We start from the raw sequence: 20071 nt of genomic DNA, 5'->3' as shown, positions 1-20071 counted from the left end.
AAATTGATTAAGTATTTGAGAAGCAGTAGTTAACTAACTTTCAAACATAAATGAGTTATAACTAATAAACACAACCTTTTTATTAATAGAAGTAGTCAACTTGTCTCATTTACTTTATAAAAAAAAAACACTTTCCTATATTTTTTTCCCTATATTATTGTAACAAATTGAGTTTAAGCAATTTTTTTAAATATTGTTCTTTCAATAAATATAAATATAGACACACATATATATATAAAAAAAATTCTTAGGTTGGGGCATCAATATTTTTTATTTTTGGTACTTGGATAAATTATAACTTAATTTTTTTACATGATGACGTACATTATAGTTATAACAAACATCCTCCTAATTTTCAATTTTTTTTAATAATTTACATTGTCGAATTTAAAGTTCAAACAATCAGTTGTACACGTGCCTATTTTTATTTTATACTCGTAGAAAACATACTATTTGAACTGTGATTTCGAAATTATTATAACTATTATAACTGTAAATTATTTGAAATTTTCTGAAAATTAATGAGATAACTATTATAAATATCATGTATGCTTGACTTATAATTTCACCAAGTACCGAAATTAGAAAACGTCCATACGGTAGAGGCAAAAGTCATGATTTTACCTAAGAAGCTCCCTATATATCGCCGAAGTGAGCTAGTCAAACAAACTTCCCTTTGATAGGTTATGTTAAATTGATCATCATCATCACCTATATATGTATTTATATATATATATATATATGATATTGTAGCTATGGTTCTGATGTTGTTGTTGATGTTAGTCTAGCCTTGTATTCGGCAATCCAAAAGCCAATGATTCTGATCTCTTTATCTCTCTGTGCAATCAACCACTGAGGATCAGTTGGTGTAGAATTAAGTATATCCAAGCAATGTGCACCTATTAATTAGTTTCATATAATTAGTTCACACACATATATACATTTATGTATATATTATATATAATATATATGCTACATATAAAATATAGCTATGTATATAGGGTACGTACCTTCATCTGAATATACAGCTACAATAGTACTAGAAATATCCTGCAACACACTATATATATATATATATACACAACATTTGTATCAGATACAATGAATTATAATTATAGCATTAATTAATTATGTAAAGTTAAATATATGATTAATTAGCCGCTCTGAATTAATAATCTATAGTAGTATTGTACCCTCCGCCACTATATGGATCTCTTAGTCCATTTGAGAAGATGATATTGCTTGCAAAGTTTCCAAGTACTGATTTTATATCCTGAAATTTTTATTTAAATATATATATATATACACATTAGTTCTTATGTATACAAGTCTATCATACATGTATTATGTGTGTATATTATATATATAAGAATATAAGAACAAATAACATACATGGCCTCCAAATTGAGTAGTGATCCAATGAGGTCTTGGGGTGACACCAAAAAGTTCTTGGCAATTCTTGGTGAAGTTGTTCAAATCGAAAGGTGAATACTCGAACATTGTCTCATTGGCTCCACTACCGACTGGCATTACCATCTCACTACATGTCTTTCATTTCAACACACAAATCATTAATCACCTATGTATATTATAACCATAATTATATATATATATATATTCAAAATATATTTTTATATAAGAACTCAGATTGTCTGTAGAGATATAATATATGTGTGGTTTTGAGAGGAGTATATATAGAAAAACATATTCTAATTGATCTATATAATCATGTCATTGTTAAAATAATTTTGTCATAGTTTAGTAACTATAAACAATTAATTGCACATGTAATTAATAAGGACTATAATATGGGATGTACATAGCTTACTAACATACTCAAGTTTCATGTACACATTCCATCGGGCTAAGACATCTTTGAACATTCAATTTGTGATAATAAAAAAGCCTAATAGGGCCCAATAAACTCAATGAGTGTCCATATAATTACCAAAAGCACTATTGTTCTTTTTTTGGTTGTGATTGGTAAAATTTTTATTTTTGAATTTTTTAAATACAAAAATGAAAATATTATTTTTATTTTTAAAAAATAAAAATATGTTTGGTAACTATTTTTTGTTTTTTGTTTTTAAAAATAAAAAATGCGTTTGATAAATTTTATTTTTATTTAATAATATAAAATGAAATGTTGATTTGAAAAAAAGAAGAAAAAATCAAAAAATAGTTTAAAAAAAATTTGAAAGTGAAAATATAATATTTTCAAAATTTAATGAATTTTAATTCAAATTTAAAAAAATAATAAATAAAAATAGAGCTACCAAACACTGTTTTATATTTAATTATCAAATTTTTAATTAATTAAATAAAAAACTATTATTTTAAGTGTTACCAAACAACACCTTATTAGTATTTTATCATTGATTGTGAAACTTTTATTTATGATGATCATTTGATTTTATTCTATCAGTCAAAACATATATGGGAAAAATTAGAAGTTTATTCTATAATAAATCATAAAAAGAAGAGGTTTGCAAATATAAAGACACATATAGTTTGGAGTGGGAAATTTACAGCAATGAATAAGATCATTAGTGTTGGCAAACAGTTCAACTGAATTGGATTGTGTGTGGTTTTATTCATTTGCTCTACTTACTAATAAAATTTTTACTAAGTTCAACCCTTTTAACTATTTATAGACTCCATTAAGTTTTCATTGTGAAAAGAACAAGAAGAGAAGTTAGTCAAGTAAGTACCTGCCATGCCCAACCATTATATTGTTGATTGTATAAGAATTGAAATGCAACATGGCATGGTAGTATAACACCAGCATTGGCAACTGCTGCAATCCTACCAAGAACACCAGTTCCCATAGGTGCTTCATCGATGAGGCGGCATACATCGCCGATGGGATCGCTCGGCGGATTGTCATACTGAGCTGCACTTTCATACAACAGTCCTAAGTAGTCCTTCAGTTGCTGTGATGAATTGAAAGGCCTTGAAGTAGAAGAAAGAATAAGGACATTTAGATTTAATAATCAGTTTTTCAAACCAATTAGCATAAGTGTATTAAATGTAGAATATTTATTTATATGGTATATAAAATCAATTTGTTACAACTAATTGATTTAATATATCAACGTCAATATTTTATTTATTGACAAAATATTTTAATTAATGGTCAACATTATTTGTTACCCGATTTTGCATATCCCAACTGATTGAGAGAATATATCAATCTGTAGCAGAGACTATGATGGTAGGTCTCACTCTATAAATATAGAGTACCGCTCCCCAAGCTCACTGCTCATTCTGACTTTCAGTAACTACACCTAAAAGAGTTAGTGAGAGCTTGGAAGCCCGAGTACTCGTTCTAATTCTTTTCTTTTTCTTTTGTAGATCTAAAACTAGATCGAGATTATCAATTGCAATAGCTGGAGGTATACAATATTCGATCCTCTCTTCGTATATGTTTAATCTATATATCAATTCCGCCTACATGTATAGAATTGTTCATATGCCTATATTTCATTTAATCTAACATTAAATACTTACATTAAATTTTTTTATATCATTTTGCATAATGACCTTCTCTTGATAACTTTTGTAATTATCAAAAGAATGTCATTGTGCAGAGGCACAAAAATAGATGTCGATTTTCGCCAATTACTCATTCATGTGATTCTTTTAACCAAAAAGCATTTTCCTTGAATCAAAAACTCGATTAGAGAAGAAGACAAAAGAAAATTATGACCTGCAACTGTAGAAGATATCATTAAGCTTCTGAAGTCCTTCTACTTGAGCTGCAACTCTGTCAATTTCAGACCAAGATTGTCTTATGGTGAAATAACAACTCTCACTTGTTTCCTACACAAGCAGCCAACACCAATCAAATTACTCTCAACCATACGAGTTACAAATTATATATAACTGTTGACAGTTTGGTCATATTGACAAAATTTTATCAAGTAGGATACAAAATATCTATGTTTTCAAAATACGGGATAATATACGAGCATTATTGAAAACAGAATGTACCAGAATGATACTTTACAAAAACAAAGGGTATCAGATGAGTAAATTCTCAAAAGAATAAAAAACAGTTTCTTAAGACTGTTAAATCAAACACAACTTTAGTGACTGAGTTCAGACATTGGAGGCCAATGATCTTTTCGATTTCTTACTCTGAAATCCCTGGTGACAATTTTTTGGTAGGTGTTTTGTGGAGTGATGTCATCAAAGTAGAGAATTGGAGCAGATGATGCCAGAGCTCCAATGGTAATGTGTGGATATTTCAGACGAAACCATGATGCAAGCACTGCATACCAAGAGAAGAAATAGAAGATGAACTGATGAACATGGTCTTTTATGTGAGAAAAGTTGTATTGAGTGAATGAAGACACTTACTTCCACCGTAAGATCCACCAAGAGCAATTACAGGGCAATTTTGAGCAGAGAGATTCTTCTTGAGATCAATAATCAACTCTGCATAATCTGCCAAAGCCTGTGCTGAGCTGAAATATCCCAGTGTACTAGAGTTGCTGTAAGCTTCCTCTAGGGATCCAAATGGAATCGATTCGCCATAGTAACGATGCTGCAATTGTTAGAATCCAAAAATCTTATGTTTTCTTAGTAAGTTCAATGTTGAGATTCATTAGCCAAATTCTTCTTGGTATGGTCAGCATTAAAACTCATTGTCCTTTATATTGAATAGTTCTAAGTGTTCACATTCATTTGATATGGACTTTTTATGATGGAACATCTTCAAAAGCTTAAAGTATTTAGGTGTATTTGTTTTGAGTAGTTGAGTTGCATTGGAAAGTGTATGAGGACTTAAACTCTTGTGTACAAAAGGATTCACTTTATCCTTAAAATACATGTGGGGTCCACACAAATTATTAGTTTTAACCCTTTAAAATTTAAACCAAACACATTCACACCTATGCCCCATACCAAACACCCCCTTAAGACGTAGACTTTAACTGGTTTTGGTATCAAGAGATGTCACTTGGTTTTGTGTGTAACTGACCTCAATGTACAGCAATAGGCCATTGAAACGAGAAGCAAGATCAACCATGAATCCAATGCCAAGTACCGGGTTTATTATAGGTTCTTCGTCTCCAGTGTAGACAAAAATGGGGGAACTGGTATTGGTACCACCCCAGTACTTGAAATTCACTATGTATCTTTGTTGAAATGTGGCATAACTCTCAGGCTTGTAGTTGAAGTGATCAAGTGTTTGTGTGTAAAACTTGGTCAAAAATTCTGGTTGGAGTTCTGTCATGTTCTTGTTCATCAATTTCTCCCTCATATTAACCACTCCAATTAGTCCTGATGTTCTTGGAGTGATTATGATCATTGTGATGAGTAAAAGAAGCAATTCCATTGTCAAATGAGGTGAGGATTTTTGGATCATATGATGGATTTTTATATGAAGATTTAGCTTCTTTAGTTTCTGAGGATGAAAATTTATACTTGGTATATTTATTAGTTAAGGGATATAGTAAGTGTTTTTGTTGTTGTCTTTGCCAACGAGATTTACGAAGTTTGAAAGGGATTTTTTTTGCCAATTGTAACTAGCATTGTACTATAAATTATAATATAATACATGTTTAAAATATTATTTGATATGAAAAAGTAAAATGTCATTAGAATAGTTAATTGAATATTTATTTAAATTATAAATTATTAACTAAAAAATTTACATTGATAATTAAATATATTAATAGTAGAGAATTGCTAAGGGGCACCACTGGTGCCCAACACCACAAGTAGGTGGCTTATCGCTACTGGTGTAATACAATATCGGGTCCCACTTGTTTGAATTTAATAAGTATTATGGAGTATCACTAACCAATCATAGAATGCTCACCTCATGTGGTGTTGGGCACCTTAAGGTGCCAAATAGCAACACTCTTAATAGTAGCATAATAATTAAATATATATATATTTAATGTGTTCATTTTTAGCACAATATTTAGAGAATATTTTTCTTCTAAAATATAATAGTCTGTAAACTTCTCAATATAATATTACAACACACATTTTTCTTAAACTAACTAATGTGATCGTTTGTTTGACAACAAGCAAAACTTTTAATTAATATAATTTTACTATTTATCCTCTAACAAATCAATTAATGTTCTTATAATATTTATGCTCTGACAAAGAATGTTTGTCTTGTCACAAAAAGAGTAATTATAAAATCAAACTTATGGGAGAAAATAGGTAAAATATATCAATAAAATACTAAATTTACATAATTATACATTTTATCAATTTGAAAATTGAGGATTATTTACTATATTTTCAAACAAAAAAATATAGTAAATATTATTGCCAATATCATAAACCCAACCTCTCCTCTGTAATGTAGCAAATATAGCACATACAGTTCACTTCTACCTTTCAAAAAAATTATTAGCAACTCAATGTACCCAAAAATAGAGAGATCAAAAAACCCAAATCAAACCAATGATAAGAAACACTGCTCAGCTAAACAAGCAAAGCTCAAAACCCCAAAAAAAAAAAATGAAAAAGCCGCTTACTATGTTCATATAATACAAAGAAATCGACTACTCAAGCTGGCCGATGTAGTGATATACAACAAAAATGACAAATACTAAGATGCAGGCTGATACAATGATGAGGCAAATCTATTCACAATAAGAATATATTTTGGGTAAAAATAAAGAAATATTGAACCACACTTCACCGAACTCGACTTGCAGCAGTAGTACATAAGATGCAACGCATATGGGAAGAATTACCCGATCCAGCATCCTCGTCATCCTCATCGTCGTCCTCGTCAACATAACCGTTGCCATACTCGCTGTATTCTGATGCGTGTTCTCGAGAAGTGGTTCCGCTTGTTTTAGTAGCGTTCGTATAGGTGGAATCCATGAGACAATTCGTGTGATACGCGTGACAACAGAAGAACACAATGACTGAGACACTTTGTATAGAGAAATGATCAAAACAGATGCAACACCTTCCGCCGCCTCTAGTTTTTGATTTGACTTCCATGCTTCTCACGCTCGGAGATCTCTCGGTTGCTTGAGAAGACATGTTGTTGTCGTTTCGTTTTGCTCGTGATTCGTCCTCTTCATTGCTCAAGTATAGTCCATGTCTTGCTTCTTTGTAGTACTTAACTAAGAGGTTGACACAATCAGCCTGTTTCTCGATACACATCAAATGTCAAAAAAAAAAAAATTCCGAGTGTTGTATTCAAATTAAAACAACCGTGTGTTGTGAAGCAAAGGATTACCTTGAGAATATCATTGCACCCATGTCTAAGAGAAGTCTCTGTTCTGTAATCGGTAATAATTTTGACCAGTCGATCCCTAAGCCTGAAAGAAAAGAACATTCTATCAGTAAAAATTTTACAAACATGTCTAACTAATGTCCTCTATTAAAAAAAAGGCTAACCCTACAATATTTGGGATCATATCTGAATCGGTAAATTATAATAATTGTTATCTAGTGCCTAAAAAGGACTCTGAACTCAGACCTTGTGGGAGCAAACCCCATGGATGAACATTTGAGCTTACTTTCTCGGGTAAAAATGTATATTATATGAAAAAGAAAGCCATCATCCCTCTAATTACACTAACCTAGGTATCTCCAAGCCAGTGGGAACCATATTCACAATATAGAGAGGATCAAGATTGCCAACTGTGTGTTCCAACAACATGCCGACCTGCAAATTCAGTATAAACAGATTTAAGAAACTCAAAGACATGTATAAACAATTATAACTAAATCTATTCTGTCATTACAGATTTCATGCTTGCACAATTTTAATTTGGTAAATATACCATTTCAGGTTTGTGAAGACATTGTTTAATCAATTCTTCCCATAGCTCATCATCGTGTTGCAACGTTACAAACTCCACAGCCTGTATACAATTAGTAAATCATCACCAAAAACACTCAAAAGTACTTAAGAACACAAATACACCTTAAAGAATCATAGGATATCAACCTTCCTCGAGATAAGAAAGACAAAAATTACCTCTTCCATATCCCCTAGTTGATTAATAAGTACGGCAAGAGCTTGTTTCGTATTTCCCATTCTCCCAAGAACGAATACTTGCTCTCTCAAAAGATCTCGTTTGAGACAAATTTCATAAGCCTGGTATATGATGACAGGAGTTAGTGCATAGACGACATTACAAAACCATCTGAACAGTTCACTAATTAACCATTCAAACCTTCTCAAGCTTATAATGTTGACTACTACGAAGAAAAGGAAGCAGCATCTTTGGATCATACTCTGCATAAAGCTCAACCTAACAAAAAAAGAAGAAACAAGGCATGCATGAGATAACGTAAATAGCACGCACACCTACTGATGAACTAAAGCAAAATAAGTACAAGTACTTCTAACAGAAACTAATTATGCTTATTCAATGAGTCGGATCTTCTCCATATAGAGGGAAAATAATAATAATAAAAAAAAAATAGAGGGTAAACATCTTCAAGATAGATTTATGCTTTACACAGGTTAGCATAGGGCATAAGTATCACGAACAATCAACTACTTCATCCATGATCTATAGACTCAATACCTGCATATCATGATAATCCTTTCCGACATGAGGGTTTACTTCGAATAATGAATGCAAATATAGATGCAAGAAGTAACGGGAGTCGCACTTTTTGCTTGCTTTTAAAAGTTGTGTAACAACTTCTGATGGAGGAATTAATTCCCTATTGTGAATAAATAAAGGAACTGCACGCTTGCAGTCTAGCATCATCAGTTGGACAACCTAAAAAATCATAGGCGAAACAAGAATTTTTATGAGGTCAGGCAAAAAATATATATTTAATAAATGAAACAGTAAATATGAATATATATGTAATATATGCATAGAGGAATCTTTTCATCCTTTTGTATTCTTCCTATATATATAAATATAAATATAGGGCAATTCTATGGTGGGAGCGCCACTTTTGTTGCATTTGGTAAGGGCATTTCATTTTTCGGCATGTGGAGATTTTAACACCCAATTTTTTTTATATAACGGTGTACATGTTAGTTATACCAGACATTTCATCAGATTTTGGGGAATTCCGAATAATTTACGACACCGAAAACATGGTTCAATTAATCAATTCCACGCGTGCTTGTTTTTTATTATACAAGTACAAATAACTATTTTAAATTTTGTTTTTTGACACTATAAATTATTCGAAATTTCACAAAAATTGGTGGGATACCGTCTATAACTACAATGTACATAATCATATAAAAAAAAATTGGATTATAATTTATTCATATGCAGAAACAGAAACGCCCCTACCGATATGGTCAAAAGTGGCGTCCCTACTATAGAATTCCCTATATATATATAAATAATATATACACACAGATAAAAAACGGCAGTTGGAAAAGAACTTAAAAACCATAAAACTGAAGAAGCAGTCTACAAGCATTAGCTATTCTAACACAACTTTAGTATTTACCTTTTCCCTGATAGAATCGTGCAAGTTATGTCTTTCAATGAAGTCAAATATGCCTGGCTTCAAAAGCTGCAAATTTTAAAAACAATTAAGAAGAAAACAACAAGAAATCAGGGGGGTGTGTTCAACATCTTGATCACTCATTTTCATTGCTTCAAACAAAACAAAAATGAATTCATCCAGCAAATCCAGTTTAAGACTTACATCAGCATACAGTGAAAATGCTTTCTCATATTGCCCATTTATTACATACAGCTCAGCTAGTGCCTGAAATGAAAGACATGTAATGAAAATCAGGTTGCAGCCATTAGAAGATTCAGCATCTCATTGACAAAGCACATTCTTGGACCTCTTTGAGCGCATCTGTCATGGATGAAGTATTTAGCTGAGGTTCTATGGCTGAGATTACAGGCAATGAAGAATATATCACCGATGGCCAAGATTTAACAGACGACAACAGATCCTTATGAAATGATGGATTTGTAGCCAAAGCCACAAGAGCAACCTGTGCCACGAAAAACAAAATAGCATGATTCTCCATTTGACACACGAGAAAGTAATGCAGTTAAAATAAATGTTTTCTTAGCACACCTCATAAGCTGTATCCCGTAGTCTTGGGTCTTCAGTCGGTATATATGGTACTAATACAGGAAGCTGACGGAGTTGAGCAAAATGGAAAACCCATCTGCAAAATTGGTCTCAAATAATTAGAAAACTTCAGATACCAAATTATTTCCAAGAATTGCAAAATATATATATATAACAATAATAATTAGTACCTCTCCCATGCTGAAGCAGATCCTCGTAACAATTTGGGACACAAAGATGCAGCTTCAGCATATTTTCTTTCCACAATTAAATGATCAAGGTATCTAGATCCAACCTATAGAATAGTAGATATATTAGGAAAAAACTGCTGTTACTCAATACTATCCAATTTAACATCTAAAATTAAAACTAAATGAATAAAAAATAGAAGGTAAGTTCTAAATTCTAATATGAATGTCACGTCGAATGAGTGTAAAATACCTCGTCGAGGAGTTCACTACGTCCCTCTCCTGCTTCTACTGCAGCCAAAGCTTTTTCATGCCACCCATGTTCAAGCAGCCAAGCTATATGATCTTCAGCATCCCTTTTCATTAGAAATTAAAGTATAGAAAGATATCAAATACATACGAAAAGAGGGAAAGGGAAAATAAAAATAAAAAAAAGTTTTGTATAGAAGGTAAAAGGGCAATAAAATTTATAATTTGTTGCATATTTGATTTCAGTCTGTCTTATCACCAATCAGATTTCCCAATTGCACAATAATTATTATTTAGAAATAGCACTTGGGATTACCATTAATACTCAAAAAGTAGAAGGAACAAGGAATTACAGTCAAAGAGCTTTCTCGAGTTTGGAAAATAGTAGAACAAAGAAAAACCTAATCGATAATATCTGACTTTAATTGTGCTTCAAATTATATTACAATCTAATTAACACAAATCTAAACAAAGCAAATTTGAGACTTTGATGCCACTTTTTTAACAGCTTGTTTTAATCTACCCCAATCAACAAGATTAGAAAAAATGTTTAGCCCTCAACTTGAAAGGCAAGGATTTATCTAAGAATAAATACACAAAAAAGATATAGTACGTTTAAATGGGAAATTCTATGACTTCTAAGTCATAGTGCATCCTCCTAAAATTATTATTTTCTTTTCCAACTCTCTCATCTCTCTTTTGGCTATAAATTAAATCAATTACATAAAAATTAAAGAATTTATGTGCCTACAAGTGTATGAGAGTAGGACTAAAAGAATCTATGTGCCTACAAGTGTATGAGAGTATTATAACGACTACCATATACATTAACTGCAGATACAACAATGCTCATACATCACTCACCATATAAAAATGCAATACAAATAAAGGAGAGGGAAACTGACCTGGGTTTTGCGATGACTACATCCTTTGGGGATACAATATAGTACAGTGGTTCATCACCTGCAGCCCACTGCCCACCAGCATAGCTGCTACCTAGAGTCACATGAAAATATTTTAGAGCTATTCAGATGTATATTACTTTAAATCCATACACCGTAACTTCCATGACAAACATTTTAACCTGAGAAAGGAGCATGAGCAAGGGAATAGTCCTTTGCCTTGTAATGCTCAAAGCCAAGAACAGGTAGTGCATCTGTTGAAAGCTCATCATTAATCCATGATACAATACGTACTTCTGGTCTCTGTGCATTTCCCTACTTGAAATATATCACATGTTAAGGGGGGAAATAATAATAAAAATTGCTTTCTAAGCACAAAGATCAAAATCACGTTCTGACTAACAAATTTATGATTGGACAGTTTGCTACAGATGAAGACACACATATCAAAGTATAATAGCAGTATTATAACATAACAAAGTCAACAGATTGTCTAGACTTTAGATAAAAGTTAAAACTGCACCAAGACTATTTTTCCCATTTACAAAACAATTTTCATCACATGGCACCAAGACTATTTTGCCAGCAGTGTACTTTAATACAATAAACCAAAAACTATCAAGCAATTGACAAAGTATCTGTCATAATATAGAAAATCTAAAAAATTAAAACTAACAAAAAAAGGATGCATTGATATGTGACTGAACTAATTCATCATAAACAATAAACAATTTCCCAAGAACATTCTAAGAATGAAAACATGCAACTTCTAGTTTTACAGTACGCAAGAAGAGAAATATGCCTCTAGAATGCTACACAACTTCTATAAAATTGAATTATATTAGCTATTTGAAAATGCTTGGCACCATATGTTCTTCATTAACAGCATGAACTCCTTCAATGAATGTTCACACTTCAGTAGAAGTTCTTAGAATTGATCTACCATCTAAACACACATAGGCTGTAAAGTTGACACCCAAAAAGACAAAACAAAACAAACAAAAATATTCACTAATGGATCTCTTGTTACCTGCCGCGATGGGATAGAGCTACTAAATTCCTTCTCCCTATCTTCTTCACCAGGAATATAGGCTAGAACAACAAGAGAGTCACCAAAGGGTGCAATTCCAGAGATGTAATAGTTGGTATTGAAAGATGCCACAATATCAACTTGATTAAGGCTAGATATTGGAAACGCCCCATTGGCTGCTCTCTGCTGACTTGTCTTTATGGATGCAACTTTCACAGATGTTCCCCAGCCAATGACCAAATGTGTATCATCCTAAATACAATGAATGGATGATATAAACACTCGCATATGTGACCCAAAACATTTTTGATATTCAATTTTACTTACCTGCCAAACTAAGTGGGGCAGTAAAACCTCAGGCCGTGGGCTTCCTCTTGGTCTTTCAATAAATGTAATTCGCTGATCATTAGCAGCATCATATACTTTCACCCCAGCATCATTTGCCCAAGCAATGAGACTTGCTCTCCATTTCACTGCATGAATTGGACCCTCACCAGAGTGCAAGACCTAATAGACAAACCTCTTAGTTTTGAGAGAGTTAAGACGTATAAGAAGCAATGTTCGAGCTTAAGTCAATAGTCTAGCACAAACCTGGTCTCGAAAGCCCAGCCATTTCTTAGCATTAAAATATAAATGACCAGCTAAACCACCAGCTACAAATCTTTTAGATGCCTTTTTGGCATAATCTGGGTCTAAGGCAATAGCCTTCATTGGGCGATGGTACTCAAACTTCATCTTTTCATCACAGAAAAGGCTATTTATTACAACAGATCCATCATCTGAACAGCTTCCTATATATTCACCTTCTATGTCAAAGCTGAGATCGTTTACTGCAGCAGTATGAGCAGTAAATTCCTTAACCTGTAAAACGGGCAGTCAAAGATTGATATATTTCTTCCCATAAAGGCAGCAACTAAATGCAAATGTGTATCAGCCTTGAGAACAGAATAAGAAAAAGGGAGACTATAGGACCTACATTCACATGCATTTTATACGTTCAATGCATTTTGTTATGTTGACAGACCATTTACTATTGTTTGACTTAGTACTAAGCGAAATAAAAATGTTAAGATGCTTGAAGAGCTTAGAAATCCACAAAAGACTCGGGTCAGATGTTGTGTTTTTTAAAATAAGGCCACCTGTTAACCTTCAAGCCTTATAAATAGATTAAGCTATTGAATAAGGAGACAGTCTAGACTTTCCAAGTCTAAAATCATGATTGATTTATAAGGAAAAACATCTACACCTTAAATTCTATGCTTAAACCCTAGACAAGAGAACGAAGGATAAGGATGAGGTGTAAAAAGTAACCACTAAATGTTAACAACAAGAATGACTTGTCACGCATAGGAAATGCAACAGAGCTAAAGCAAAACATACAGGAAGCACTAGGGAGCAAGTTTGGAACAAAACCAAGTGACGTTGAATATATCAATTAACACAAGTTAACAAAATTAGTGGATGGATTGACTCCATCCACCATGTCAAAATACTCAATTTATTCCCACAAATCTATACATGGAACCCACATGCAAGATGAGAAAAGTTCTTCACAGTTCCCTTCCTTTTTTTTTCTTATCAAAAGAAAAAGTCTTCTTTCTTTTTTGCTCATAAGTATTAAATAAGAAGAAGATCACCAAAATGATCTCGGAGACTAGACTACACAATCAAATTGCTCCAAATAGTTTCATAATTCCAGCAGTTTCATGTGCGATGCGATTAGTTTAGCAAGATATTTTTAATCCTAATCCAATTATTATATTGATTGTTCAACATGAAAAGAACAGATAAAAAGGATAATAAATAAATAATATTAAATTCAACAAGAATTACATTGTTCGGATGAGAACACTATCAAACCAACGCTACTCCAATAGTTAGAACTAAAATTCTTTCTGATTGGCATGCAAGCTGATAGTAAAGAATTGTAGCAGAAGCATCAAGTGTAACTCTATGCACTACTCGAAACTTGAATTAGATAGCCCCATTCTAAAGATGACAAAATCGCCGATAACCTAGTATGCAATTTCCATAGCTCAAAAACCACAGGAACCCATTTCGATCCAACAAGCTTGGAATTTTACCACAACCAATCCAAACCAAAAATTCATATATCTCATTAACAATCAACACACAACAACTAAAAATCGAAATCAATAAGCAATGGAACTTTACCTATACGATCAAAAAAAAAAAAAAAACTCCAATCCCAAAAAGCTCGAAAGTTCACCAAAATCAAACCACAATTCACATTTCACATTAACAATCAATAAACAGAAAAGAAAACCGAATACTGAAATAGATAATCAAAAGAGTGACCTGGTTGCCGAGAAAGTCGAGAATATGAACGGTGCCGCCTTGAGTTCCGAGGCCGATCATCCTCTCAGCGACGGCGACGCATGAAGCAGCATCGGTAGCTAGCAAAGAAGGAATGCTACCTCCAAGTCTCTGATACTTAAGCCTGGGCTCTTCTTCTTCCTCCTCCTCCTCCACTTCCAGCTCCTCTTCTTCTTCTTCTTCTTCTTCGTCGTCCTCTTCTTCCTCTCTCTCATCGTCTCCCTCTACGCCATTCTCGGAGGGAATCGGAGCCATTTGCATGAAGTCTCTGAACCTCGTCTTGAGATTTGGGGATCCAATTATGGAAGACGATCGATAATGGAAGATGAATTGGGTCCAGACCAGAGCTCTCTCTCTCTTCTCTCTGCAAAGTAAGAGATTATTTTTTTTAATTTTTTTTAGGAAAATAAATAAAATCTTTAGTCGAAACCGTTGTGAGGAAATGAAATGTAAATAAAAGTGTTAATTTACAAAACGACAAAAAAGAGTGACATTGACATTGACAAACGACAATTGCCATCTTCCTTAATGTGACTTTCCTATCCTATGTCTATTTTTTTTTTAAATTATAATATATTTTTGGGTGATTTATTTTTACTAATTTTATTGTTTTGTTTATAAGTGTTTGAAAATAGTTTGTACATATTTTTTGATATATTTTATAATAAAATAAATTTCAGGTTAGTTTACATCATTAAAAATAAAAATCCACATTCGATCTTTAATTTTTGTATTGGTTTAACCAACTTATTCAAACTCCTTTTCAAAAACATGAGGTTAGTCAACTATGAGATTTGAAACCCCGTTGAACAATTTGGTGACATTTTAACAAGATTTTTCAAAAAAAAACAAAAATCAAACTAGTTATGAAAATGTTTTCTTCATTCTTTTGTCATGTAACAATTCAAAAATTAAAATAGATCCACTAAATATTTTTAAACGTATTTTTAAACCAATATAATTTAGGAAGTTTCAATTGTGGAGTAGACTTTTCTATCATATTGATAAGACACTATCCTATTCTATTTTTGATAAGGGATAAATTGTGAGCTAATTTTTTTATATGATGATATTTATTTTAGTGATAATTTATTGTACCGAAAATATGGTATAATTTTTTTTATTCATACCGATACAACACTATTTAGATTTTTTATTTGAACATTGTTTCAATACAAAAACTTTCTAAATTTTTCTAAAAATTTGCAGCAAGCTCAGACAATAAAAAAAATTAAAAAAAAATAAAAAATAAAATTATAACTTATTCATGTGTATGAAACTAATAGTGTGTGTACCAATATAGTAAAGAAAAGTGTACCTAACCACGAACCCTCCCTATATCTTATTGCATTAGATTTTTTTAAATAAATATATATTGTTATTTTCCTCTTTAATGTTGACAATCAACAATAATTAGGTATAATGAACTAGGTGTAGACATTCAATTTTTATTGTCTAAATTTCTGGAGGCATTTTTATCTTATGTGGCCGAAATATTAATAGAAGAGTACATGAATTGGCTAAGCATACTCTTAGACTAGACAACGAGCTTAATTAGATGAAATCCATTTCCCCACATATCTGTATTGTTGTTCATATTCAATTTTAATGTTGATATAATCACTTTACAAATTATATAATGAGATAAAAAAATATATGTTACATAGGATAAAGAAAAATTATGCAAAATATAGGATTATACCTATACTAATTTAAGATTATCTTTCAGCAATCACATATGAGATTGAACTTGTTGAAAGATATATTCAAAAGTATTTAGAGGGTGTTTATTAGACTATTGTGTCCCACATGGAATAAGTGTAAGAATATTAAATCATTAATAAGAACATGTGTAACTTCACTAATCACCAATTGGTTTTTAGATGGAGCCTCATGATTATTGTCATGGTATCAAGAGCCAATTCCCTAGCGGGCATTCGATCCACACAGATCCAAAAGAATGAGTCAAGCCGCACGAGATCCGCATAGTGCAAAAAGATACTTAAGATCCAAAAAAATAAGTGAGCTGAAAAAAATGCGCCACTTATGATCATATGATTCAAGATTGGTGAGCGAAAAATCGCCACCATCTTGAGGGAGATATTAGATTATTGTGTCCCACATGAAATAAGTGTAATAATATTAAACCATTAATAAGAACATGTGTAACTTCACTAATCACCAATTGGTTTTTAGATGGAGTCTCATGATTATTGTTAGTATTTGATATGAGGTTTGAGTTTGTGGGAGTAGAGTTAAAAGAAGTTTAGATTAAGGGATTGTGAAACTCAAGTGTTTAAAGGGGATTAAGATTACTCTCAAATTAAGCTAAAAACGGGATCCACTTGAATACACAAACCCCCAAACCATTAAAAATAAATTTACCAACACATGAATTAGATTTGACATTCTCATTCTCACCAAACCAAACTTCCGTACCAAACACCCCCTAGTGGTTTAGCTAAACACTTGTTTCATACACGAATAAGTTGTCTGGCCCCTTGACATTCTTAGAGAAACAAGTACTAGACTCGCTACCATTAAGGGGGTATATGGTACGAAAGTTTGGTTTGGTGGTTTGGAAAGTGTGGAAAGGAGTAGCTTTTCCTATGGTTTAGTTTAGGAAAAGTGAGTCAATTATATACATGAATAACAATTGCTAAGGAATAAGTTTTCAAAAATTAAAATGGAAACCAAACAATTGAATGGATTTGGTTTAGGAATGTCAATTCCATTCCCATGTCCATTACTATTAACCAAACACCACCTAAGTGTCTCTAAATGATATTCTTCTCATGTTGATAATTTTTTGAAGAGATTTTGTAATCTTAAGATTCATGAAAAGGATGATTTTTTTTTTTGGAGGCTTGCTCCTTCTCCCTATGTGGGATAGTTGTATGATGTACATAATCAAGTCACTAAGGTGAGTTTCTCTATTGTTTTGGGAGGTTAATCCCATGGGGTGAATATGGATAGCAATATATATCATACATGACTTTATTCTAAATTTTGTATGAAATAAATTAGTTTGAGTTGTTTTGAAATGTTTGTGGGTAAATTTTTAGTTGACTTACTTAGAGAGCACTTCCAATAAATGTTGTACTCTATTTTTCAAAATATATCACTAAAATTCGATTTTTTCTATTTTACATCAAACATTTACATTACAACATACATTAACTTATCTATAACTTATCTACATCATTAAATATTAATTTTTTAATCATTAAAATACTAAAAAAATGAAAGAGAAAGAAAGAAAAAAAGATAAAATATAATTGAAATAGAAAAAAAAAATAACAAAATATTTTTAGCTCGATAAATAATTGTCTCTACAAGTTGAGTAGTACTATTCATTAAGGCAGAAAAATATATAAAATAGTTCAAATTTAGCTCATTGTAAGCTTATTTTCACAATTTTTTTTTATATTTTAAATAATGGACTTTACCTCATCCATTAAAGGGCTCTTACCCAATTTATTAAACAAATCATTTTCTGGTTTATTCTCCTAATAAAAAAATAAAAGCATGATAACAATTTGTTTACAAACTACACACTTATTTTTAATATTTTTATTCAAGTCCAATAATGACATTCAAGACACTTGTATATTAAACAAGTTAAATAAGTTATGGAAAGAATATAAATGTGTTAAATTGATCGTAAACATGTTAAATGGATTGGTGAGTTGACACAAGCCATATTTTTTACATAATAAAACACAACATTATTACATTAATTTGGCATTGGAGATATTATAATACTAAAACCATTGTGCATGATTTTTTACATGATAAACTACAACATACTTTTTGTTTTCTTTTAAAAAATACATATAAAAAGTTATGATTTTTCTTAGATGCATACCTTAAACTTTTTGATGTATGTACTGGTGTATCTCTTTCATGTTTTTTGCTTGTGAAATATTTTCAATATAATTTTTTTATGATAGTGTATATTGTAATTATTTAGAATATACTGTAAATTTTTAGTAAATTTTGAATAAATTATAGTAGGGGTGAGTATCGGTCGGTTTGGGCGGTTTTTTCACAAAAAAAAATTCAGAATTCGATTTTCGGTTCGAATTGGTGCAATCCAAAAACCGACCGAACCAAACCAGTTTAAAAAAAAAACCGACCGTTTTGGACCGCGGTTTGGTCGGTTAAACCGACCAAACCGAATTGATTATTTTTTTATTATTATTATTTTTTTTTTTGAAAGTTTAGTTAAAAAATTAAAAATTTTAGATTGTTAGAATCCATTTTTGTGTGTTTTTAAAACATAAATATATAGAACATAATTATATTTATAAGTGCCCTAAGTTTTTTTTTTTTTATTAAAATTTTTAATAATTAATAATTATATAATATTATATTATTATTTTATTGTGTTCGGTCGGTTTCGGTTTTATTGGTCGGTTCACCCAAAATTTCCAAACCGACCGAACAGTGGCGGTTTGCACCGTCGACGGTTTTTTCGGTTTTTGGTTTAAATGGTTTTGGTTTTTTCGGTGTTCGGTAGGTCGGTGTACACGGTTTTTTCGGTTTTTCAGATTTTATGCTCAGCCCTAATTTATAGTGTCGAAATTCAAGTTTAATATATGCTACTTTTCACACGCATAATAAATAACAGTTACGCATGCAACAAAATTTTGACCATTATTTTCAATTCGGTAAATTATTCGAAATTTCTTGAAAATTTGCAAGATGCTCTAAATAATTACAATATACACAGTCATAAAAAAAATTGTACCAAAAATACTTCACGAGCCCAAAAGAGAAGGGGATGCACTGATACATACACTTTAGGGTATGCACATGAGATGTATCCTATAAATATATGAGTTATAGCTATACTTTTTAATCTCATATTCATCGGTGCATCTCCTTCTATTTTCAACTCATAAAAGTATTTTTAGTATAATTTTTTTTATAGCCATATATATTATAATTATTTAGAATATCCTGTATATTTTCAAGAAATTTCGAATAATTTACCGTGTCGAAAACAATAATAAAAAATTTGTTACACATATGATAGTTTTTTTTTATGCACGTAGAAATTAGCCTATTTGAACATAGTTTTCAGCCTAACAAATTATTCAAAATTTTCTAAAAATTTACAAAATACCCTAAATAACTACACAATATACACAATCATTAAACAAATTTACACCGAAAATACTTCAAGAACCAAAAATAAGAAAGGGATAAGAAAAATCTTATATTAACATCCCATATTTATAAAGTTAGGTGAGAATTAAACTACACCTAATTTTAGCTTAGAGAGAAATTTATGATTTATTATTTTTACATTATACACATAAATACAGATAATTCGTAAATAGTAGTTTCTA

General features: G+C 31.3%; 2 protein-coding genes across 2 annotated transcripts; both read right to left on the bottom strand.

Moving 5' to 3' along the window:
* Positions 1-753: 753 nt before the first annotated feature.
* LOC133818962 (uncharacterized) lies at positions 754-5341 on the bottom strand. Its single transcript, XM_062252097.1, has 8 exons — positions 4985-5341; positions 4363-4549; positions 4140-4273; positions 3710-3822; positions 2712-2952; positions 1393-1548; positions 1011-1016; positions 754-852 (listed from the first exon to the last, which is right to left on the bottom strand). Exons 1-8 carry the CDS (start codon positions 5339-5341, stop codon positions 754-756), a joined length of 1293 nt encoding a protein of 430 aa, XP_062108081.1.
* A 975-nt stretch (positions 5342-6316) lies between these two features.
* Positions 6317-15120, bottom strand: LOC133816879 (vacuolar protein sorting-associated protein 41 homolog). The gene is made up of 19 exons (XM_062249201.1): positions 14697-15120; positions 12969-13238; positions 12705-12884; positions 12378-12629; positions 11530-11662; positions 11351-11441; positions 10450-10552; positions 10200-10303; positions 10012-10105; positions 9770-9925; positions 9625-9687; positions 9424-9489; positions 8526-8726; positions 8169-8246; positions 7970-8089; positions 7773-7853; positions 7569-7654; positions 7223-7304; positions 6317-7128 (listed from the first exon to the last, which is right to left on the bottom strand). Exons 1-19 carry the CDS (start codon positions 14973-14975, stop codon positions 6667-6669), a joined length of 2901 nt encoding a protein of 966 aa, XP_062105185.1. The 5' UTR covers positions 14976-15120; the 3' UTR covers positions 6317-6666.
* Between the last annotated feature and the right edge of the window lie 4951 nt (positions 15121-20071).

This window comes from Humulus lupulus, chromosome 2 (assembly GCF_963169125.1).
Source record: "Humulus lupulus chromosome 2, drHumLupu1.1, whole genome shotgun sequence".
Classification (NCBI taxonomy): domain Eukaryota; kingdom Viridiplantae; phylum Streptophyta; class Magnoliopsida; order Rosales; family Cannabaceae; genus Humulus; species Humulus lupulus.
The sequence above is the reverse complement of the archived record's forward strand: the minus strand, read 5'-3'. Positions and strand labels throughout refer to the sequence as shown.